The sequence below is a fragment of the Chrysochloris asiatica genome, unplaced genomic scaffold (assembly GCF_000296735.1).
Source record: "Chrysochloris asiatica unplaced genomic scaffold, ChrAsi1.0 scaffold00007, whole genome shotgun sequence".
In the NCBI taxonomy this organism is placed as follows: domain Eukaryota; kingdom Metazoa; phylum Chordata; class Mammalia; order Afrosoricida; family Chrysochloridae; genus Chrysochloris; species Chrysochloris asiatica.
In genome coordinates this window covers 23,691,482-23,715,381 of record NW_006408525.1, presented here as the reverse complement: position 1 = coordinate 23,715,381, position 23,900 = coordinate 23,691,482, and the positions used below count along the sequence as shown (strand labels likewise).

Sequence of the window (23,900 nt, the reverse complement as noted above, 5' to 3'; positions counted from 1 at the left end):
CCTATACAGGGTCGCTATGAGTCAGAACTGACTCTTTGGCACTTAACAACAACAAAGGGCATAGCCTCGTCTCCCCCATCAGACTGAGCATTCCCCAAGGACAATGGCTGTCCAATTTTCAGAAAAGGATTTGCTCTACTAGAGTGTTTTGCACATATTCCCTGAAAGAAAATAGGACAGACTTACTTCCATTAAGATTCCAGTCTTGGAAACCCTATGGGGCAGTTCTACTCTGTCCTATGGGGTAACTAGGAGTCAGAATGGCCCCAGTGGCAATGCGTTTGGGTTTTTGGTTTCAAACTCTCCACAAACATGTTGAAAATATGGGACAAATGAGTGGGTTTCCCCTTAGTGCCTAGGAGTAGGACCTGCCCACAGAGGTTGCCCAGGACTGGACCTTCCTCACCACCCTTCTCCCCTGCACTGTCTCTGAGCACCTATTGTGGTCTCTTGGGCCCCAGATGTCCCCATTCATGGGGTACGCCCAGGCTATGGGGGGAGTCTGAGCCCGGTACACAGGTCCTTGACAGTAAGAACTGTAGTCAAGGGGCTGGACTGATGGATACATAAAGTCTATACCCCAAGGCAACAGAACCTTGGAAGGGTTTCTCTAACAGAAGTCCAGCTAAGTGGGGGGTTCTTTCCCTCAAGACTCAATCTCACTCGGCACTGACATGTCTATTCTAACCCCATGAAGCCACCTGGGTTTCAGAAAGACTGCCCGGAGACCCCGTGCATACACAACTGTAGATGCCCCCACGCGTACACACCACTCATAACATACACACAAGACTGTGCGCACAGAGACAAATCCCTGTCCTTACAACATTCTCACGCATTCACTCCAAGAAAAATGTGCTCCATGCTGAAAGATGCACACAATCATAGTGAGAGAGGCAGGCAGGTCCTGTGTACAGCAGAGCCCCCTGCTGGCCCAGGTCTATCATGCCTCAGTCCAGAGGCAGCAAAGGGGTCCTCATTTCCTCAGCCTGCCCCCCTCCCTCACCTATTGCATTCTCCAGGCCCCTCAGCCCCCAGCCATGATCCAGGATCACCCCTGACTCATCTTCTACAGAGGAGAAGAGACCCCTGAAAGCAGGACAGAGTGACCATGGTGCTTGAGGAGGTTATCCCTTTGGTTAAGGAGTGCTAGAAAGAGGTCAGAGTCCCATTTCAATCTAGATACGTTAGAGGTAGTCACTCCTGGAAGCAGGAAAATCATCATTTCCATTCCCCAACCCCACACTGGACAGTTCATTTCAGTGGGAACCAGGGTGAACTCTAGGTGTGGTCACCACTTCCATCTACAGAAGTTCTTGTTGTCTGACCACCCGGACAGAATCAACAGGTGCACCTACTCGCTTCTTTTAGGCGAGAGCTCAGACCCAGTCAAACTGAGACCACATCCCCTCCCAGGGCAGGTCTCAGCAGATTCCGAAAGTCTCCCCCAGGGCACTTGGGGCTCCCTGCAGGGAGAAGCTCTCAGCCCCACCCCTGAAACCACCCACCCCCTCACCCTAAGGCCTGCCCAACCCATCCAGGTCACTTCTACCTTCCCCTTGACACATGGCCCTGCCAATGTGCCAAACCTCTCCCTAATCCAGCCTGGGATGTCCCAGAGGCAACTGGAGTGGTGGAGTGGATGGTGGCTCCACTGGGACAAACAACCGCCTTAGGCTTCTGCCCATGAAGGAGCTGGGATGGTTTCTAGACTGAGCTCTGTGGTCAGAAAAGGACAGATGGTATCATCTTCAGCCCCAGACCCTCCTCCTCACCAGTCTGCCTGGCCCCAATTTGGCGACATGATAAACGCAGCAGCAGTCATTATTACTTGCACAGTGCTTAGTAAATGCCAAGCATGCTACACACGCACTAGCTCACTTAACAGCTGAGCAGTCTCTCCAGATAAGGGTAACACACACACACACCCCAAGCACCACACTACTTGCGCCTCCAGTTCTGGTGCAAGGTAGGGAATGCTGGGCTAACCCACAGGGGCACCAGTGAGTGGGGATAGAAGTCTGGTCAGAAAGGGGCCACTGCCCCAGCATAAAGGTGGCTAGCAGGAAGAAACAGCCACACTTGCCATTCATACTGGCCTTGGCCCTTTTCTGGCTGTGTGATTACAAGGTCATCAATCAAGGTCACACAGATTTCATTTCCGTAGCTACAAAATGAAGAGCAGGACCGCAGCCTGACAAAGTTGCTGGGAACAACCCAAGTCTACATCAGCAAGTGGACTGTGCTCCCTAAATGTCTCTGAATCTACCCACTTTGCCAACCCCCACAACCCTACTCTGAGAAGCCATCCTCTGTGTGTGTGTGTGTGTGTGTGTGTGTGTGTGTGTGTGTGTGTGTCTTTCTCTGGTCCTGACAATCCAGGCTGATTGTTTTCATAGGATGACCAGCAGGCCCTGTGGGGTGGTTTCCACACCCATCACAACCCCCCTTCTGTGCTCTGGCCACCTTGGCCTCAGGTCCTTTTCACATGCTGTTTCTGGAATGCTACTCTCCCTTTCTCAGCTCCCACACTCTCCCCCAGCACCCCAAACCCTAATTAACTCCTTCCTACCCTGGAACTCTTAGTAAGAGCATCCCTTCCCAGAGATGTCACCTCTGATCCCCAGACAGGGATCCTTGGTCCCTGTGCATATTACTCTCAGTCAGAGCCTGTATCTTGATGAGGTTGTTTTGACCAATGTCTCCCCCTTGGGGCTGTGAGTTCTGGAACGCTGGAGCCATGTCTGATTTGATCACCACTGAGTCCTCAGCTCCTGGTACTGGGTTGGCGCTCAGCTCACCATTTCTGAATGTTGAGGAATGAGTGAGTCAGGAAGAGCTTTATGTAGGGCAGGGTCTGCTTCAGATGTTTGTCTAGCTCTTTGCACCCCTACCCCTTCCTCAGTGAAACCAGATCCAGAGAGTAGATATGATGGAACACAGGATTGGCAGGTGAGAGGAAAGAGAAGCTGCTCCAACTTTCTCTACAGTGTCCTTTGTCCCCTCACCCAGCCGACCATACTCCACCTTGTTTTCTTTATGCCAAGTCTATGGAGTCCTGGTGTGGCGCTGTAGGATAAGCATTGGACTATGAACCACAAAGTCAGAAGTTCAAACCCACTATTCCCTCCTCAAAAGCCCTATACAGGGTTGCTGTGAGTTAGAACCCACTAGACAGCAATTAATAACAACGACATCCCAGTAGCTCTTGCCCGCCAGCCATACACTGCGTTCTCTTTCCCTGGAATATAACACTTGTGGCTCCCACTCCCTCATCTCCCCTTGAATGACCCCTTGTTCTTCAGTTCTCAGTTTCACTATTTCTGAAAAGCTTCCCTGACATCAAGCTAATGATACCACAGCTAACATCAGCTCAATTCAAGTCCAGGTCTGTGGGCCAGCCGTGTCCAGGCTCCTAGCCGCCAGCACCTGATTTCTTTCTCTATGCAGACAGAAACTCACACCCCGTTCTCTAGGCCTGTTTCCTTGGCCAGTTCGGCCATCATGAAGCAGTTCTGCCACCCCTAGATTCCACTAAGACTGTCTGAAAGGGCAAATGCTAGACGTGGGAAAGGGAGAAGGAAAGAGAAGGGGGCGGGGAGGAAAGAGGGAGAGAGAGCAGGGGCCAGCACCTCTGCCAGCCAGAGGAGAGAAACGCCAAGTATGCGAGATACGCAGGCCCCTGAGCTATGAATAGTGCCGACGGAGCTGACAACCGGTTGGCCCCACCTCGAAGCCCCTCCAACCTCCTCCCTCCAATGCGACCTCTGCATCCAAAATAAAAACCAAATCCACTGCAGTGGAGGTGATTTCGGCTCATAGCAACTCTAGGTTGTTGTTGTTAAGTGCCGTCGAGTCAGTTTGGACTCTGTACAGGGTTTCTGAGGCTGTAAATTTTTACGGGAGCAGAAAGCCTCATCATTCTCCTGTGGAATAGCTGGTAGTTTCAAACCGCTGACCCTGAGGTTAGCAGCCCAATTCTGGTAGCCCACTACGCTACCAGAGCTCCTTGTTGTTGTTGTTAAGTGCTGTCGAGTTGATTCCAACCCATAGCGACCCTGTATAGGGTTTCCAAGGAACAGCTGGGGAGCTTGAACCACCGACCTTGCAGTTCAAGCTGACTTTTCAGTCTGACGCATTAGCCCACAGCGCCATACCAGACTCAGCCAGGGCTCCTTGTTGCTGTTAAGTGCCCTCGAGTTGATTCCAACCCATAGCAACCCTGTGTAGGGTTTCTAAGGAGCAGCTTGCAGTTCAAGCTGACTTTGCATTCTGGCGCATTAACCCATTGCAGTCTGGCGCATTAACCCACAGCGCCACACCAGGACTCCTTTGTTCTTGTTAAGTGCCATCAAGTTGGTTCCGACCCACGACTCCTTAGGACAGAGTAAATTCACGAGGCTTCTAATGCTACAAATCCTTATGGGAGCAGAATACTACATCCTTCTCCTATGAAGCAGCTGATGCGTTCCAACCTGGGGCCTTTCAGTTAGCAGCCAACTGCTTTAACTACTGTGACATCCGGGCTTCTGGGCTCCACAGGGAGGGGTGGGAGTGGCAGAAATGGGACATTAGCCTAGGTGGCACACTTGGAACAGCAGAGACTGAGTGACAGAAATGAAGGGGTGTGGTCATGCAAATGAATGCACAGGACATCTCTGATTAGTGGATTGCTGCAGGTCTGGCAGAATAGACATGTGATCCTGGGCAAGTCCCTTCCCTCTCCAAACCTCAGTCTTCTCAGCTGTAAATAGGTTATCGAGAGGGCTCAGTGCTGAGTGCCTGGCACATAGAAGCTGCTCAACAAATCTTACTTCTTTAATTCACAAAGGGTTTTTGTGTTTTTTAATTAATAAAACAATCCCTAATTTTGTAAAGATCAATGAGGTAGACAACACATAAGAGGCTTTGGAACATGATGTTCAAAAGTTCCTAAATAGGATTCAGAGGAGCCTCAGTTCAAATTCCAACTTCACCCACTTCTTAACTGTGTGTCTTCAGACAAGTTACTAACCTCTTAGCCTGTTTCTGCGTTTATAAAGTGAAATAATCCTTCCCTTGTGGGGTCATTGTGCAGATTAAAGTGTGTGTATGTATAAGTGTAGCACTATTCACAGTAGCCAAAAGGTAGAAACAATTTAAATGCCCATTAACAGATGAATGAATAAACTAACTGTAATGTATCCATACAATATTATTCAGCATAAAGGGAAATGAAATTCAGACACATTCTAAAACACGGATGACCCTTGAAAGAATTATGCTGAGTGAAATACATCAGTCACAAAAGGACAAATACTGTATACTGTATGATCTCACTTATACCTAGATTAGGTCAATGTACTGTTATTGCTGGTGTGAACTGTGAAGTCGGTTCTGACTCATAGTGACCCTGTATAGCATTTCCAAGGTTGTGAATCCTTACCGGAACAGAAAGCCTCATCTTCCTACCACGGAATGGCTGGTGGATTTAAACTATGAACCCTGCAGTTAACAGCTCAATATATACAGCACTATGCCACCAGGGCCTAAATGTACTGTTGCTGTTGTTAAGTGCTGTAGAGTCGGTTCTGACCCATAGCAACCCTGTTATAGGGTTTCCAAGGAGCAGCTGCTGGATTTGAATTGTCAACCTTATGGTTCACAGTCCAATGCTGATCTTACAGCACCACACCAAGACTTCATAAATGTACTGGTGGTGGTGGTGGTGATGTGAGGTGGAGTCGGTTCCGACTCATAGCAACCTGGCATAGGGTTTCTGAGGCTGTAAATCTTTATAGGAGCAGAAAGCCTCATCTTTCTCCCACAGAACAGCTGGTAGTTTTGAACTGCTGACCTTGAGGTTAGCAGCCCAACTCATAACCACTACGAGAGCTCCTTCCCTAAATGCATTTGGAGGCTTCAAACAGTTTGTGAAAAAATGGAGTTAAACGCACACTTGCAGATAATAACAACTTGACCAGGCTTCAATGGCTGGATGATCAGAACTCAACCAGAAGAAGAAAGAAGAGGGAAAAAAAAAAAGAATAATCGGATACAATTTGATGAACTTGACCTATACCTATGGATGCAGTAGCTCAAAAGAAGGAACAAATCTTTACAGCAAGGATTATTCCCACCCCCTCGATACACAGGGTAGACAGGAATGGGCAACTTGGACATTGGCTACCCAAAATGGGGGGTCGGGGGCTACAAAGAAACGACTGAAAAGCTTTCAAGAGGGGGCCTAGATCCAGAGGGCGTGGAGGAAGGTAGAATCTCCACTGAATAGTATCCAATCTGTCTGGGTAAGGCTGATGAAAGCAGATGGGGCTAGGTCTCTTGTGATACAATAGTGAATAATTGTTATCAGGACTGACTGTGAGGGTTGGAAATGTAAAGGTAGACGTTTTGTAGCAAAATGAGGAGTGATTAACTTTGCAGTCCAGGAGCGGAGGTCCCTGGGATCATCAAGGGAGAAGAGTGGAGTGCGGGACCCTACCCAGCGAAACAATGATGCCAGAGATGGAGGCAGAGAAGATGACATGGAGAGATGGGGCAGCTGGGGACTTTAGACCCAGAGAGGGAAAGGGGATGTATGCTGACGACTGAGGGGCAAGCTAGTGGGATATACCCTTTGGCTGGTTGATGATGCATGGAGGGTATTGTAACCATGGCAATTAAACAATTTACGATAGGATGAATGTAAAGCTAATGTTCTCCCATGTAAACTATCACATAATTCACAATAAAACATTGAAAAAAATAAACTTGCAAATAGAAATCTAGAAGATTAATACTAAGATTTCATAAATGGATAATATATTTATTGGTTAAAGTCTAGGTCAGAGCCTGGTCTATATTAGCTCAGTGCTTATATATTTCCATTAATTCTTAACCATGAGCAATTCCTAATATACTGTTTTCCAATATAGGTATGTTCATGGAATGAGACACCTTGGATTGGTATTAGAAAGATAAGTATAATATCAGAATGTATTTGGAAACTGTTCCAATTATCTGTGGAAAATGCTAATAAATAGAATCTGAAATTAAAAAAAAAAAAAGCTAATGGAATTCTTCCAGGAATTTTTGAAAGCCCCTTCATATAGAGACCAAATGTATTGGCGGTGGGAGGGAGAGGGGAAGGGAAAGTCATTGTTTAGGCACTGAGTTTCCGGTAATGGTGACAGAAACATTTGGAAACGGATAGTGATGACAGTTGTTCAGCATGATGGATGTAATTAAAGCACTGAACTATACATGTAAAAAATGTTCAATTGAAAATTGTTTTATTTTATCGTGGTGCCAGGAATTACTATTATATGTCCCTTCTAGCCATGGTTTTATAACTTCCACAAAATGATTGGGTGGTGGTAGTGGTGGTGATGATGAGCCATGGAGTCGGTTCCAACTCATAGCGACCCTGTACAGGGTTTCTGAAGCTGTAAATCTTTACGGGAGCAGAAAGCCTCATCTTTTTCCTGCAGAATAGCTGGTAGTTTCAAACTGCTGAGCTTGCGGTTTGCAGCCTGATTCGTAACCACTACGCTACCAGAGCTCCTCGTGAAACTAGGCAAATAAGGTGTGTGTGGCTCACCAAGGAGATAAAACAGTTTTGCTAATGCAAATTTGTATGGAATCCTTGAAGGAGGTGGAGCCATGCAGATAAGGTGCATGGAACCCTTGCAGAGTATTGGTCCGTTTTGCCATCCTGTCGGCTTAAAGGCAGTCACTAACATCAAGAAGAGCCAGTAGCTGAGTATGTCCTTTGGACTGGGGTTCCCTGTATTGAGGACATCCTAGACACAAGAGATGGGGCAAGCTACAATACTGAAGATGGGGTGAGATCACAGAAGTGTTGGCAAGCACAGCAGAGTTCAGCTGTGGAAAACTGGCAGCAGCAGAACTAAGAGACTAGTGTGAAATGGCATGGTGGGTTTCCCAGCCCATGGAGTATAAGCTAGCTGAGCACTTTCGGGCAGGACGCTTTCTAGCATAGTAGGATGCCTCTGTTCACTTACTGATGGAGCTAAAGTGCACCACTTACCCAGGCGGGGCCAAGGCCAGGCCAAAGGCCAAGAGGGCTGGGAGAGAAGCCTGCATGTGGACACAGCCTAGAAGAAGCTGTCCTGATCTCAAAAGCTGTTACTTCCAAGTTGATCTTGATCCTGAACTGTCATCTGTTAGTTCCCTAATAAATTCCATAATCTTGAGTATGGCCTGGGAATTTTGTGTGCCTGTGGCAAAGAATGATTGAACTCAGCAGACAAGAAGAGAGTGCCTTGGGAGCAATGGTTGGTGTCAGAATTGGAAAAAAAGTTGGAGAGTGGAGGTTTGCCTGCTTTCCACCTCACAGGAATCCGTCTTTGGCTGACGATGGTGATTCTCCTCTCTCCCTCTGAAGCTAGAAGAGGTCTGACCCCATGCCATTTTTACATATGTATTTATTTTTTCCAACCACAATTAATCAAGAGAAAGCATGTATGTGTCTGTGTGTATATGAAATGCTCAGCAGAACAGTGTCCGGTACTTAACTGCTCAATAAATATTAACTACAGTCAATACACCCATTATTATTTTTGTGGTTAGTACAGCCTAGTGCCAAAATGTTATAGGAACGTTCAAGCCATCTGTTGACAATATTGAACCAACAGGACCCACTATGTCTGGCATTGGTCTAGAAAGAAGCTGGTGATAAAACAGTGAACAAGACAAAGTTCCTACCCTCATGGGGCTTAAGGTCTAGTCCTCAGAAAAAGGGTTTCCCTTATATTTGAGGATGTTTTCTTGGGGAGGGAGTACTTTACAGAGAAAGTGGCATTTGGATTGGGCTTTGAAGGATGAATACGAGCTTGAGAAATGAAGATGGCAAGGAAGGACATTCCAGACAAGGGGAAGAGATGGTGTAGTAAATTTCTGGAAAGAGAGGGAAAAGTGATGTACCCCACTCCTAGCCCATTTCCCTGCCTCCAATTCCTATTTCAGCCCTCATCATCTCTTACACCCTTTCATGGCTCCACAGTTTCTACAAGAGCAAGTTAAGTTCCTTAGTGAGGGTCCACCATTAGGGTAGGAGGAAGGGACAGGACCAGGCCCTTGTTGGCCTCTTCAACTCCGTCTCTCTTCACTCTCAATCTTGCACAAATCAATCCCTTACACGCCAGGCTGTTTTACATCTCCTTGCCTTGCTCATGCTGGATCTCTCCGCCTGGAATGCTCTTATTGTCTTCTCCTCGACTCCTCTCTGCCTGCTCAGCACACATCTTTCATGCTTTGGCAAGTCTCGCTCCTCAGTGAAACCTTCTTCCCCTCAAAGCTAGAGAAGCTTTAGAAAAGGCAGAAGCTCAGCCCATGTTTATTTAGGGGTCCCTTGGACTCTGACATACACCACTTAAGAGGGAACCCAGATTCCAGGAGGAGCCATGGAGAAGCAGGATATAGTCTGTTCTCTTTGCCCCTTCCCCTCCCTTATGATGCTGACTCCTACTGTACTTAATGACTCAACTGGGGGGTGGGAGAGACTTCCACCTTCTCTGGGAGGTACCTTTAGGGAAGAGAGCCCTCCCAAGCTCTTCCTTATCAGAGAAGGTAACAGTGACCACAGAGGCAGGCATAGGATTCAGGAACACTCAGAGTTAACTTTGGATTTTAGGTGACCTTAAACCAAACCCACTGTATAGGGTTTCTCATGACCATGTATAGCATTTCCAAAGCTATAAATCTTTATGGGAACAGAGAGCCTCAATTTCCTGGTGGGTTTGAACTGTTAACAGTCTAATGCTTATCCTGAAGCACCACCAGGACTCTCTTGGGTGAGGTTATTTACCCTCCCGGGGTCTCAGTTGTCGCACCTGTAATATACAACCACTTCATGATAGGCCTTGCAATTGATCAAAAGACATTTCACTAAAGAGCCATCAACTTAAATACAGGTTTGAAAAACAGGAGACATGAGGAGGAGGCTAATCTTATCTGGCGTCCTTGGGGGCTGTGAACGGTTAAGTGGTTGGCTGCTAACCAAAAGGCTGAAGATTTGAGTCCACCTAGGGGTCCTGGTGTGGTGCTGTAAGATAAGCATGTGACTGCTAGCCTCATGGTCTGCGGTTCAAACTCACCAGCTGCTCCTCAGGAATTCTATACAGGGTTGCTGTGAGTGGGAACCGCCTCGACAGCTCTTAGCAACAACAACAGAGGTGCCTTAAAGACTCCCAGTACTACTGTGAGCACAAGGTCTGCTCTTCGGGAGAAAGATGAGGCTGCCAGCTCCCATAAAGATTTCGTCTCAGAAGCCCTAGATAGAGTCCCTAACCCAACTCAATGGCGCTGGGTTTGGTGTTTGGTTTAGGGGTACCTTGGAAGAAAGTCCTGGTGAACTACTTGTGAAAGACCACAGCCATAGAAAAGTCTGTGGAGTAGCTCTACTCTGACACACATGGGGTCACCACGAGTCAGAGTCCACTTGATGGTTTAGGCTTTTTGTTTGTTCTACACAACAACATAGTTTCCATCTTTAAACACCTGGTAAGTAGCGTAGTGGTTACCAGCCCAACTGCTAACCTCAAGGTCAGTAGTTTGAAACTAACAGCCATTCCACGGGAGAAGGACAAGCTTTTCTGCACCAATAAAGATTTTCAGCCTCAGAAACCCTATGCAGGGTCGCTCTGAGTCAGAACCAACTCCATGGCACACGACTACCACCACCAAGACCCTTCTAGGCAGTCCTGGTGGCTCAGTAGTTAAGCACTAGCTACTAACCAAAGGCTGGTAGTTTGAAACCACCAGCTGCTTAGTAGGAGAACGATGTGGCAGTCTGCTTTTGTAAAGATTATAACCTGAGAAATTCTATGGGGCACTTCTACTCGGTACTGTATTGTTAGGTGACGTCAAGTTGCTTCCAACACACAGCAACCCTGTAGAGGGTTTCTGAGGCTATGTGAGCTTCATCCTTCCCCCACAGAATGGCTGGTGGGTTTGAATTGCCGACCTTGTGGTTGGCAGCTTAGTACTTATCCTCCAACATTACCAGTGCTCCTGTTAGGCACTTTGTTGTTGTTGTTAGGTTGCATCAAGTCAGTACCGACCCACAGTGACCTTATGCACGGCAGAATGAAACACTGCCCGATTCTGGGCTAACCTCACTACTGTTGCCGCGCTTGAGTTCATCGATGCTGTCACTTGGCCAATCCATCTTGCTGGGGAGTCCTTCCTCATGATATCCTTCTCCAGCGACTGGTCCCTCCTGACAATATTTCCAAAGTATGAGAGACGATGTTTGGCCATCTTGGCCTCCAACGAGCACTCTGGCTGCACTTCTTCCAAAACAGATCTATTGGTTCTTTTGGCTGCCCATGGCACTTTCAATATTCTCCTCCAACACCATAATTCAAAGGCATCAATTCTTCTACGGTCTTCCATATTCACTGTCCAGCTTTCGCATCTATATGAGGTTATTGAAAAAATACCATGGCTTGGGTCAGGCACACATTAGTCCTCAAGCTGACATCTTTGCTCTTCAATACTTTTAAAAGTTCCTGTGCAGCAGATTTGCCCAATGCAATACATCATCAGATCTCTTGACTGCTGCTTCCACGAGTGTTGATAGTTGATCCAAGAAGAATGAAGTCCTTGACAACTTCAATCTTTTCTCCATTGATAAGAATGTTGCTTATTGGTCCAGTGGTGAGGATTTTTGTTTTCTTGACATTGAGATGTAATCCATACCAAAGGTTGTGCTCTTTGATCTTCATCAGTAAATATTTTAAGTCCTTTTCACTTTCAGCAAGCAAGGTTGTATCATCTGCCTATCGCAGGTTGTTAATGAGTCTTCCTCCAATCCTGATGCCAAGTTTTTCTTCATATAACCCAGTTTCTTGGATTATTTGCTCAGCACTTTAGTAGGCCAAATATACAGATCAGTTACTGATAAAGTGTACATGGGGGCGGGGCTACAAAAAGTTGAGGGAAAATGGAAATTATAAAATAGAATGTTTCTAAGAACTTTTTGAAGTCCCCTTGTATCGCCAGCATAGTGGCAACTGTTATTGTTAAGTGCCATCAAGTCAGTTGCTAGTCATTCCAACTCAAGTGTGGGGTTTTTGAGGAGTGGCTGGTGGAGTGGAAGTTTGAACTGCTGAACTTGCAGTTCAAACCGACCTTGCGGTCCAGTGCATTATCCTGCAGTGCCACACTAAGACTCAATAGTGGCAATGTTGTTGTCGTTAAGTGCTTTTGAGTCGGTTCCAACCCATAGCAACCCTGTATAGGGTTTCCAAGGAGCAGCTGGTGAGCTTGAACTACCAACCTTGAGTCCAGTGCAAAAACCAACTTTGCAGTCCAGTGCAATAACCCACAGCACCACACCAGGACTCTAATAGTGGCAATTTGTTATTGTTGTTGTTGTTATGAGCTGTGGAGTCAGTTCTGACTCATAGTGACCCTGCACAGGGTTTCCGAGGCTGTAAATATTTACAGGAGCAGAAAGCCTCATCTTTCTCCCATGGAACAGCTGGTAGTTTCGATCTGCTGACCTTGCGATTCGCAGCCCGATACGTAACCACTACGCTCCTAGAGTAGGCCTGAAATGCATGTTCAAACTCACCATCCGCTCCTGGAAACCTACACAGGTCGATATCGGTGGGAACAGACTCGATGGTACTTAACAACAACAACTCAGTCCTATAGCGTGGTATACAGACAGGGTCTCTGTGCTATAGGGTTGTGATGAGTTAGAAAAGACTCACCAGCAACTAACACATAAACACTCAAATGCAATCACAGTGAAGACAATTAACTGGTAGGTCCCACCTAGCATTTAAGGAGCTGTGCATAAGGTCGCTATGAGTCTGCACGGACTTGATGGCACCTAACAACAACAACAAAAGGATAAGCACTGGACTGTTAACTTCAAGGTGGCTGGTTCAAACCCGCCAGCTGCTCCTCGGAAACTCTGTACACTCACTATGAGTCAGAACTAACGCAATGGCACTTTAACAATAACACATGCTCAATAAGCAGTAGCTGCCAACATCACATGGGACAGACCTCTGTCCTAGCACATAGCTCACTGGCTTATATCTGCTGCCAATATGTCTCCCCAGACGGGGTCATTTTCACATTCACGTGTTTGGTGGTGGGTGGGGTCAGGGTATTCAGGAAGAAAAGCATTGGTGTAAATTTTAGCACTCATGGTTATAAAACCTTGTTGTTGTTGTTAAGTGCCATCAGTTGGTTTTAACTCATAAATTGTTGTTGTTGTGGAGTACCGTGGAGTCGGTTCCGACTCATAGTGACCCTGCACAGGGTTTCCGAGGCTGTAAATCTTTAAGGGAGCAGAAAGCCTCAACTTTCTCCCGCGGAACGGCTGGTAGTTTCGAACTGCTGACCTTGCAGTTCACAGCACGATTCGTAACCACTACGCTACCAGAGCTCCTTAACTCATAAATAGTGACCCAGTATTAAGGTTTCCTAGGAGTGGCTGGTGGGTTTGAACTGCTGACCTGTGGTAAGCATTCCAGTGCTTATCCTACAGCACCACACTTTTTTGTCTGGCTTTTGTGTGGCAGGCAAAAATCTCTTGAGGGTAGGGCTGTGTCTTATGCATCCAGGTCCCAAAAGCCACCGAGAGAGAGAGCCTAATCACAGAGAACACGCAAGCGTAACGACCATTGTGAGGTTGGCGCAGGACCGGCAGTGCTTGGTTCTGTTATGCATAGGATCGCTAAGGGTTGGAACCGACTCTACGGCACCTAACAACAGCAACAAGCAAGAATGATAGCTGAGTGAACGAAGGCAGTTTGTATTACCATCTGGCCCTCTCCCTGATTTTCTCAAGCCTGGAGCCTCCTGGGGTCAGTTGCCTCCCTTGCCCCAAGCTGAAATTAGGAGCACTTAGGAGGAAGACTGTAAGGAAGCTAACTGAGAATGGCCACACCCAATCTCTCCAATGATGCTTTCCCTAGCACTTGGGGAGTCAGGGGAAGCACCTATGCCTCTGGTAGCCACTGGATGAGGAAAAGTGCCCAATGGGGAAGGAAAGAGAGCTGTTTCTCCCAAGCACCAGCAACCCTAGTTTTGTTCCTTGCCCCCCCCCCCACTTCCTGTCTCCCATCTCCCCTCTTACAGACACCCCCTTCCTTCTCCTGGACTTTAGGCTCCAAGCTCAGCTGCCCTTTACCATCACCCCCAGGTGCTACAGGGTGGGGTGGGGGGGGGCATGGTGCCAAGGCTTCATTAGAGTTAATGAGGGCTCAGCTCTGTAGATGCCAGTGCAAGATAATGGAGAGCCCCAAACCATCTGCAGCCCCCATCAAGGCCTCAGGACCTCAGCTCCCTCCTCCCAGCCCTTGGAAGGAGCCAAGGTCACACCCCCGGAAGAGGAAGTGAGTGTCGTGATGCCAGGGAATGAGGGGGGCATGGGGTAGGGTAAGCACTTTCACCCGGGCCACCAAAGGTACCACTGTCGACTGCTCAGTCAAAACCCCAGAGTCCCCCTTCCTACTCGGACCTTGGGACCCAACAATAGAAATTTCTTCCTCTCCTCATTCCATGGAATCACCACTTGGAACCAAAGAGACGTTAATCCTCTACCCTCCTGTCATAACTCACAGCAACTAGAGGTCCTTCCTCTTCTTGTCTCTTCCTTTCAGCTTTGTCTGTCCCTTGCCCTGTGCCTGCCATTTATTTCTCTAGGCCCCAGTTTCCCCAGGAGTCCAATGGAGGCAGGGGAGTTCCCTCTAGCTGGAACATACCAGATGTCCCTCCCCTCTCTGGTCGGCTTCTCTCCTCCCTCCATCCTTCCCTTTCTCTGGGGAACAATACACAGTTTCCTTCACATTGAGAATGAGGAAAACATGGCCTAGAGGGTGGGGGTCTCCACTTCAGCCTCCCCTTCCGGTCTGTTGGGGATCTCCGGAGCAGGAAAAGCTCCAGAGAGCCAGTTCTCCATCTCTCCTCCTACCTAGGGCTCAAAGTCCCATGTTCACACTGAGGCCTCTCTAAAGAACTCTTGTTCTTTTGAAGAAATTAAAAATTCAGAAGAAGCTGCTGATTTAGAACCCCATGGTCAGACAGAAATCAGGCTAGGGACAGTTAGAAACCAGGACCGGGGCCAACATCAATTCTGCTCCTCCTCCCAATACTCATTTCCCCACATGGGGACCGAGAACCCTGGAGTGGACGTCCTCCCATATGGCTCCCACATGTCCCCTTAACCTGACCACATGCTTCCAGCCCACACACCTCCTGCCAGCCTGCCCACCACAAGAGGGCTGCATGGGGGCTGTTTCCCTCCCTTGGGTCTTGACTTGTGGAGCTCTATCCTTCCCCATACCCTGCAGTGAGCTGTCTTTCCTCCCAGCTTCTCCAGCTAAGCTTTGAAAGGGTCACTTCAAAGAGGACTTGCCTTGAGAGGGCCCAGCCAGACCCAGGACAGACTCCCCGGCCAGATTCCCAGTGGCTGGGTACAAAGGCCCCACTGTTCCCCTCAACCCCCAAGCACCCCCAAATGCACTGGGCATAAGAAGTCTTTCTTTTCCCAGTTCCGCTGCTTACAGGCGGGCTCCTTGCCATGCAGAGCAGTCCTGGCCCCTACTCCAGGAGAAGGCAGAGGGGAGGGAGGTGGTGAGCCTCCAGTCTTCCCCCGCCCAACATACAACCAACTCTCTTGGGGAGCCAGGCTGCAGAGGCAGTGTGGAGGCTGACTTGAAGACCAGCCTCCTGTATTCCTCACTGTTCCTCAACCTCCAAGACCTTCCCAGGCCTGGGATGGCCTGCCTGCTCCTCCCAGCCATCAGAACTGTATCTCTCCTTCCTGGCCGCTTCCAAGCAGTCTCATGGGACTCCCCACAGCATGGCCTAAGCTCTCACAGTCCCAGGAGCCTGGGGTGCCTGCCTGCTCTCCCCATTTCCCATAGTAGGAACCATGTCACTATGGGCCAGCATCGACTCTACAGCACTCCACAACAATCTGTGCCTCTCATTTCTATCACAAGATGCTGCCATATCCAGCTTGTGTTTGCCTACCTCCAGTGATGGGGGTCTCCACACCACCTCCAGGGACAGATTACTTAGACCATAAAAGTGTGCTGCTTCTCATGCCCGTCTATTGATCATCATTTGTTTAATAACAGTAGCCATCATCTACTGAGATTACCAAATGTCAGCCACTTTTATCTGTATTACCTCACTCAATCCTCTCAACAACCTGGAGAGATGATGTCAGCTATGAAAATACTCCAATAACTTGTCCAACGTCATACAGCAAATAGTGAGTAAAGCTGAAACTTGAACCTGGACAGGCTGAGGGCCGGGACCAGACACTCAACCACAGGGTGAGCCTGTCCCTGATGCACAGAGGAGCCAAGGCAAGTCCGGGCCACTAAGCACAAGGACTCTCATCTCCTGTGGGCGACCTGCCATGTAGAGAGTGGATCAGATCCCCACACTAAGCCCTCCTTTCGAATCTCAATCAGAAGATGAAGTGTGGCCTGGGCATAGTGGTTGATGCTAATTTAAACCAGAGGGGGGAAAAAAGATGTTGAGGGATTGGGGGACAGTAGGAGGAGGGCGGAAAGGGAGAGAGAGATCACCTGCTCAGGGACAGGGAATTAGGGTTGACTGTGGGCCTAAGGTTTAAGCTGAAGATTCAACCATCCTCAAGAGAGATGAAGAACTGATCACTATGAGAAACCCTGCCCCAAAAGAGACACTCCATCCATCTTCCAAATAAAAGGGACGAAAGCCTATATCAATGTGATGCATTGGGCTGAGCTTTAGAAAACAAGCTCATCCTGTAGTCTTTCCCATGAGCCCATTCCTCAGCCCTATCACTTTGGAACTTTGGAGAAGGGAAGGCAGTGCGAGCAAAGAGAACCCAGAAGATCGTGGCTCCTGTCAGGTCTTGGATGGCAGTCATGGCTGGGTGTGGAGGGACTTTCCGGTCCTCTCAGAGCAGACAACAGAGTAAGGCGCCTCCAGGCTGCCTTCCCAAACCCCAAGTTCAGCCATTTCTAAAGGGTTCGACACCAGGACTCTTGATTTCCTCCCATACAGTGCTATCATTCACGTACTCAGTCAGTCCACCAACAATCTTTCCCTGAGGATCAGCTGTGTGCCAGGCACTGTGGATACCAAGGCAAACACGCCATCCAAGAGCATGGTCAACTTCTCAGCTCACCACTTACTGGTTGTGTGACCACTGGAAGCCACATAATTTCTCTGGGCCACTTTCTTCATCTGTCAAATGAGATGATAGTAACAGTTGTTGTTGTTAAGTGCCATCAAGTCAGTTCTGACTCATAACAACCCTCGTATAGGGTTTCCTAATAGAGCGGCTGGTGGGTTTGAACTGCCGACTTTGTGGTTAGTCGTCTGGTGTTTATCATTATGTTGTTGTTGTTGTTGTTAAGTACCGTGGAGTCGGTTCCGACTCATAGTGTCAGGTTTCCGAGGCTGTAAATCTTTATGGGAACAGAAAGCCTCATCTTTCTCCCGCGGAACAGCTGGTAGTTTCAAACTGCCGACTTTGAGGTTAGCAGTCCGATTCGTAACCACTACGCTACCGGAGCTCCTTGTTTATCATTATCGTATCTATCTAATGGAGTCCTGGTGGGGCGCTGTGGGTTAATGCGCCAGACTGCAAAGCTGTTTGAACTGTAAAGTTAGCAGTTCAAGCTCACCAGCTGCTCCTCGGAAACCCTATACAGGGGCGCTATGGGTTGGCATCGATTCTACAGCACTTAACAACAACAACAACAACAAATCTATCTAATAGTGTGGTAAGCACTATGGAAGCAGTTGCTATTATTATTTTTCTTGCCCTCAAATAACTGCAAAGTCAGGGATCCTGACTTGGATTCTGGCCACCACAATACCAGGGATGGAGCTGGGCATGGGGCACCCTGGGAGGCAGGAGGAGGGGCCCCTTGTTGGCTTGTACTTGGCAAACATTTATGGAGATCCACTCTGTACCAGGCGCTGTGCTGGCCAGTAGGGACACAGAGATGAACGGGAGACATTGTGTACTCCTCCTAACTCCTCCCTGCCCTCCCTCTTCCTCCCAGGGCCCCGTCCCAGAACCCTGCGCTGAGGGGACACTGAGAACAGAACTGTAGGGAACATCGGAGTCAGACGACCTGGGTGCTTGCCCGTGACCAACCTGCTAAGTGAGCTTGAGTGATCTCTGGCCTCAGTTTCCCCCATGAAGGAATTGGAGAAGTGATGAAAATCCCATCCCAAAGTCTAGTCTCAAGGCCTGAAGGCCAACTGAGGTCATGGGGGTAGGGATGTCCACTGCCCACCGGTACTGACTGGCACTGCCCTGCTGACAAGCTGGCACAATTTCACATGAAACAGGCGGGTTGTTTGAAGGGACGAGGGGGAGTACTAGGGGAAAGGCAGAGCCAGCTCCCGCAGGCCCGATTCATGACTTTCTCTGGAGAAGGAGTGAGGGCAGCAGGATCCTTCAAACCAGTCTTTGTCTAAATCCTGGACCCAGCCAATGCCTTACCTTCAAATCCCTGCAGCTAGCAGGGCAGGGATGACACCGTTTTGGAATGAAAATACCAATCAAGTAAGTAAAGCAAGACCCAAGTGCTATGAGCTGGCATCTGGGGGCTAGAGGTAAAGAATAAATAGCTAATTTCTCTATCTACTATGCACAGATCGGTACCTGATGCTTTACTGTCCCTGGGGCCTCTGGTCCCCATATTTGTCCCAGCTGAGAGCAAGCCACTGAAGTTCAAGCCAGAAAGAAGTTGACCTTGACCTTGGGCTGTGTTTAAAATGAGTCCAAATTCAGGGTGGGAGAGACAGTAGGCCAAGGCCAGTCCTGAGAAGTCAAATAGTGAGAATGAGTTAAGAGTATGGGCTCTGGAATCACACTGCTTGGTTTCTACCCTGGCTCTGCTACTCACGAACTATCTTGGCCAAGTTATTAACTCTCTGTGCTTTCGCGTCTTCAACTATAAAATGGAGATAATGATGGTATCCACCCCTTGCTGGTGTTGCAGGGATTAAATGAAGTAATTTCTAAAACTCCTGGACCTGAGCAACTGCTATCTATATCTTAGTTATTAGTTTTGCTATTAAAGCAACTCCTCTGCCTTAAAAAAACAAACACTTTTTTCCCAGGCACTAATTTGTGGTCTGCCAGGAGTCCCGGTGTGGCACTGTTAGATCAGTGCTAGACTGCTAACCACAAGGTTTGCAGTTCAAATCCACCAGCCACTCCTCAAAAACCCTATACAGAGTCACTATGAGCCAGAAGCGACTCAATGGCAATTAAAAGAAGAACAAATAAATCTGTGTTAGAAAGTTCCTTAGAAGAGAGGCCTGTCCCTGGAGAAGGACATCATGCTTGGTAAAGTGGAGGGTCAGCGAAAACGAAAAAGAGGCACAATGAGCTGGACTCATTGATACAGTGGCGGCAACAATGAGCTCAAATAATTGTGAGGATGGTGCAGGCAGGGCCAAGCAGCGTTTCCTTCCATTATACACAGGTCCCTATGTGTTGGAACTGAATGCGCAGCACCTTAGAACAACAATTCATTTGCTTATTCACATGCCCTATGAATCCTCTGGATTCCTCCATCAGAACCTAACATCATAGGCATCCACCTAACACACTATAGCTGAAAGAAAGCTTTCTGCAGATTCCCTAGAGGCTCACCCAAATATCTAACTACAATCCCTCATACTGTAATGTAATGATTGCATTGTTGTTGTTGTTAAGTGCCATCATAGGGTTTTCGAGGAGCAGCTGGTGAGCTTGAACCACCAACCTTACAGTTCAAACAGACCTTGCAGTCCAGCACATTAATCAGCAGTGCCATACCAGGACTCTTTACCTTAAACATTATGAAATCTAAGTATCCCTGCAATGAAGGAAGTAGTCGTAAGTGCCTCTACCTACTCCTGCCCTGTTCCTGTAACCAACACGCTCCTTCGTCCCAATTCCCATCTACTGAGACTGCACTGCTCCGAGGCTAGACAGGCCTCCACCTCCCCTTCTCAGCAAACTCAGGGTTGACCTGAGCAAGGACCACAGAGGTCCCCATCCAGGTCGCCCAAGACAAGGCCTGTTCCTCAGGTCCAATCCCTTCCTGCTTGGGTTTCGAGGAAACTGAGGTCTTGGGTCAAAAGACTCCCTTGTTGAATTGACTCAAGGCAAGGAATTTGCTTTTGGCCTCAAAGCTTCATCGAGTGCCCTCTCACCAGGACCGCGGGCATCTAGCCCTGGCCCTTGCACTGTGTAGTCCCAGATCTTCTCTGCAAAATGGAACACTGACACCTATCCTGCCCAGTCGCAGGGGTTTGGAGGATTTACCATTCTTGTCACTCCCAAGGCCCCAAGGGTACAGCCACTTTGAGGTGAGTAAACCACCTTGTAAGCAAGTGGAAAAAGAGACTGGGGTTGAGGGCCTTTGGGCTGGCTTTATAATTGAATTTCAAATTACATGCCAATGATCACATCTCGTGAGGGCTAGCTAGCCACGTTTGGGAATGGGGCTGTTGCCCTGGAAGAGGGGGAAACCACGTGAGATCAAATGCCATCCGTGGGAGCATAGGTGGGGAGGACAGAGGCAGAGGCTTATCAAAGTATGTAAGGTATGACACATGCCCTGGGCGCCAGTTGAAGGGAGCACCACTGAGCAATTACTATGAACCATGGCAGTTCCCACAGCCAGCTGTAAAAGACCATTCAGCAAGTTAAAGCTAATACTTTTGTATTTGAAAGTGTCCACAGGTCAAGGCAGACTGTGTAATCACGCTTTGCTGAGTGTTGTTGTTGTTGTTGTTATGTGCCGTGGAGTCGTTTCCGACTCATAGCAACCCTGTACAGAGTTTTCGAGGCTGTAAATCTTTACGGGAACAGAAAGCCTCATCTTTCTCCAGCGGAACAGCTGGTAGTTTTGAACTGCTGACCTTGCGTTTCGCAGCACGATTCATAACCACTACGCTACCAGAGCTCCTTTTGCTGAGTGTAAAAAGGTTAAAATAAAACAACAAAAAAACATGACTTTGAGCACATCACAGATCAATTTTCATCAGTAAAAACCAGGAATGTGCTGTTGTTATTTGTACATGTAATGCCATCACGTGTGAAGTGAAAGATGAACGAGTTTAACTTGTATTTTTGAGCTGATATTAGGGTAAAGTGATCTAAAAGATGGGTGTCAGATGTTTAGACAGGGGTGCAATTTCAGTGTTTACCAGAGGTACTGCTTTCTGTAGATACCTATTCCTGTTGGGGAGGGAAGGGAGTGAAGATGAAGTATATGTTGTGGGGAGTGTGGTGTGTGTGTGTGTGGGGGAATCCAAGGTACTCATGTTTAATGGCCTCCACCTCCAACCCCCTGTCGGTCCTGAATTTCAAGTTTATAATTAGGAAACACACTTTGGCTGGAAGTGGGGGGCGGGAGGGGTGGGGGAAATAGAGGGGAAGGAGATGTGGAAGAAAGAACTGAGCTGGCATCCAACTCCAGAGAACCACACACCAGGCTCTGAAAGGGTTTGTGGAGCTCCAGATTCCAGATCCCAGAACCCAGCTCCAATAACGCTGGGGGCAGGGCTGGGGAGGAGTGGCCCTAAGTCCTTCAGCCCTGTCAAAAGAGGAAGAGGCCTCAGCCCAGGCCCTGACCTCAACCTGGACCCCAGGGAACTTCTTTTCCAAGTTCAGGAAACTTCTGGGCTGACAGCGTTCAGCCTTGCAACTTGGGTAGGGGGAGTGTGTGTTGAGTCCAGCAGGACTGGGCAGCCAGGCTCAGAGACTGGGTTGGCCTCATGGGGGCCGGGAGGCCCCTACTGGCCCCTCCCTAGCCTCAGCAGCTGGCAGATGAAAAGATCCAAGCAAAGCATCCCAGCGCTGAGTAATGCCCCTGGCACCCCGCGCCCAGACCTACCCACGGCCAGCCCAGCCCAGCCGGAGAGGGCAGCGAGGAGGGCAGCCGCCCCTGCGGGGCCAGTGTCCGAGGCTTTGTTTCTCTTCCCCAGGACACAGGGGGTGGGAGACCGACCCGCGCTGGGCACCCCGCCGCGCGGTCAGTCCCATTAGGGACTAGCTTGCTGCGGGGAAGGGGTTGTCCAGCCGCAGTGGTCTAGGACGTTCCACTCCGAGACCCCCTCCCCCTCCAGCTGTGCCGGGGCCTCGCCAACGGAAAACGAAAACTCCAGCAGAGGAAACAGCGGCACTCGCCCCGCCTGGGAAACCCGGACAAAAGGCGCGGGCCTCCCGTTCCCGCTGCCCGGCTCCGAGGGCCTGGCACCGACGCTCCCGTCAGTGCCCTGCGTTGGCAGCCCGGTGGCCGTCTCAGTCCCCTTTCTCCCTCCCACCTTCCTGCCTTCCTACCCTAGGCAGCTGTCGCTGGAGCCCCCTCCCCACCGTGCCCTCGGTGTCCACGCGGAGCCGGGATGTCGCGACCCACGCCCTCTCCCGTGGCCCAGAGCCCTCACCTGCGGGGGCCGGGGCTCCGGACGGGGCGGGATCCCGACCAGGCAGAAGGCGACTCCATTCATCTGGCAGCAGCGGCAACTCTGCGGCCCCGGAACGGCTGGGGGCGCCGAGAGGGACCCGGGAGGGGCGGGGGCGGGGCCGAGCGGGGGTGGGCCCCCCGGGACCCACCCCTTAGCTCCTCCCACCGCGTGGCCGACGGGGCGCACCAGTTGGCGTCTTTCCAGGACCACAGACTACGAAGAGGGCGCAGGCCGGGGTTTGCACTGGCAACAGAGCTGAAGATTCGAAAGGAGCCTGGAGAAGAGAAATGGGGTCGCAGAGAGACAGGTTGTGCCGGCCTCCAGGGGCCCGGCCCAGATAAACGGAGATCCGAGGAAGGAGCACTGAGAAGGAAGCAGAGAGAAACACAGCGAAACAGAGATGGGCTGAAACCCAGAGACACAGAGAGAAGCCAAGCCAAAATACAGACAACAGAGAAAGGCAGAGAATGCCAGAGGTCAAGATGAGGAAGGAGACCCAGGATGCAAGAGAGGCAAAGTGAGAAAAAGGCTTAGGCAGTCTTCCATTCAGAGACTCACGGAAGTTGAGACACAAGGTCAGAGGTAAGTCATGCCTACAAGAAGAGGTTCTTGACAGATAGCGCATCCTGGGGCTCCACTCCCCTCAGCCTAGGGTAAGCCCCTGTAAATCAGGGTCTTACTTAACCCAGGCCCCCACAAGGGGAGCAAGGGGAGTCAGGTTGGAGGAGAGAGGCTGTCTGTGCCCTGGCCCTTCAGACCCCCACCCAGTCAGCTCAGTGGCTCAGGCCTCTGGTATGGACCAGCCCACAGACCTGCTCGGCAGTGGGTTTGCAAGGACGTCTCCCAGCCTGAAGCTTCCCATAGTCACTCTTCCCAGTCTCTAGCTCTGAGCAGGGCACAAAGAATCAACAGGGGTCCTGAACTAGCTCCTTATTTCTGGCCCCCAATCAGACCCTATCCAGCCCGTCCCTGGACTGTCTCTCAGTCCTTCATTGTTATTGGAAAATTCTCCCTGTTATCTAATCCCCATCCTTTCTACTTCCTCCTTCTTATCTCTTCCCCATGCCTTCTTGCAGATTTAGCAGCCTCCTGTATCATTTGAGAAGCCCTGGTGCACTGTGGATTAGGCCTTGGCCTGCTAACTGCAAGGTCAGCAGTTCAAACTCACCGGCTGCTCCGAGGCAGAAAGATAAAGCTGTCTGCTCCCTTAAAGATTTACTGTCTTGGAAGGGTGTGTACTCACATCGTTCTCTGTATCACATTTTGGTAATTCTCACGCTATTTCAAAATCTTTCATTGTTATACTTGTGATAGTAACCCTTAACCAGTGATCTTTGATGTTACTATTGTCATTGTTTGGGGCACCAGAAACCACACCCATATAAGATGATGAACTTAATGGATAAACCACACCCGTATAAGTTCTGACTGCTCCACTGATGGGTCAG

General features: G+C 49.3%; 1 protein-coding gene across 1 annotated transcript in view; it reads right to left on the bottom strand.

The window, feature by feature from the left end:
• ARHGAP23 (Rho GTPase activating protein 23) overlaps nt 1-22,494 on the bottom strand; it is an 89,272-nt gene extending 66,778 nt beyond the window's left edge. The window contains 1 exon segment of the mRNA XM_006832529.1: nt 22,432-22,494. Within this exon segment, the coding sequence (XP_006832592.1) occupies nt 22,432-22,494 (63 nt within the window).
• Between the last annotated feature and the right edge of the window lie 1,406 nt (nt 22,495-23,900).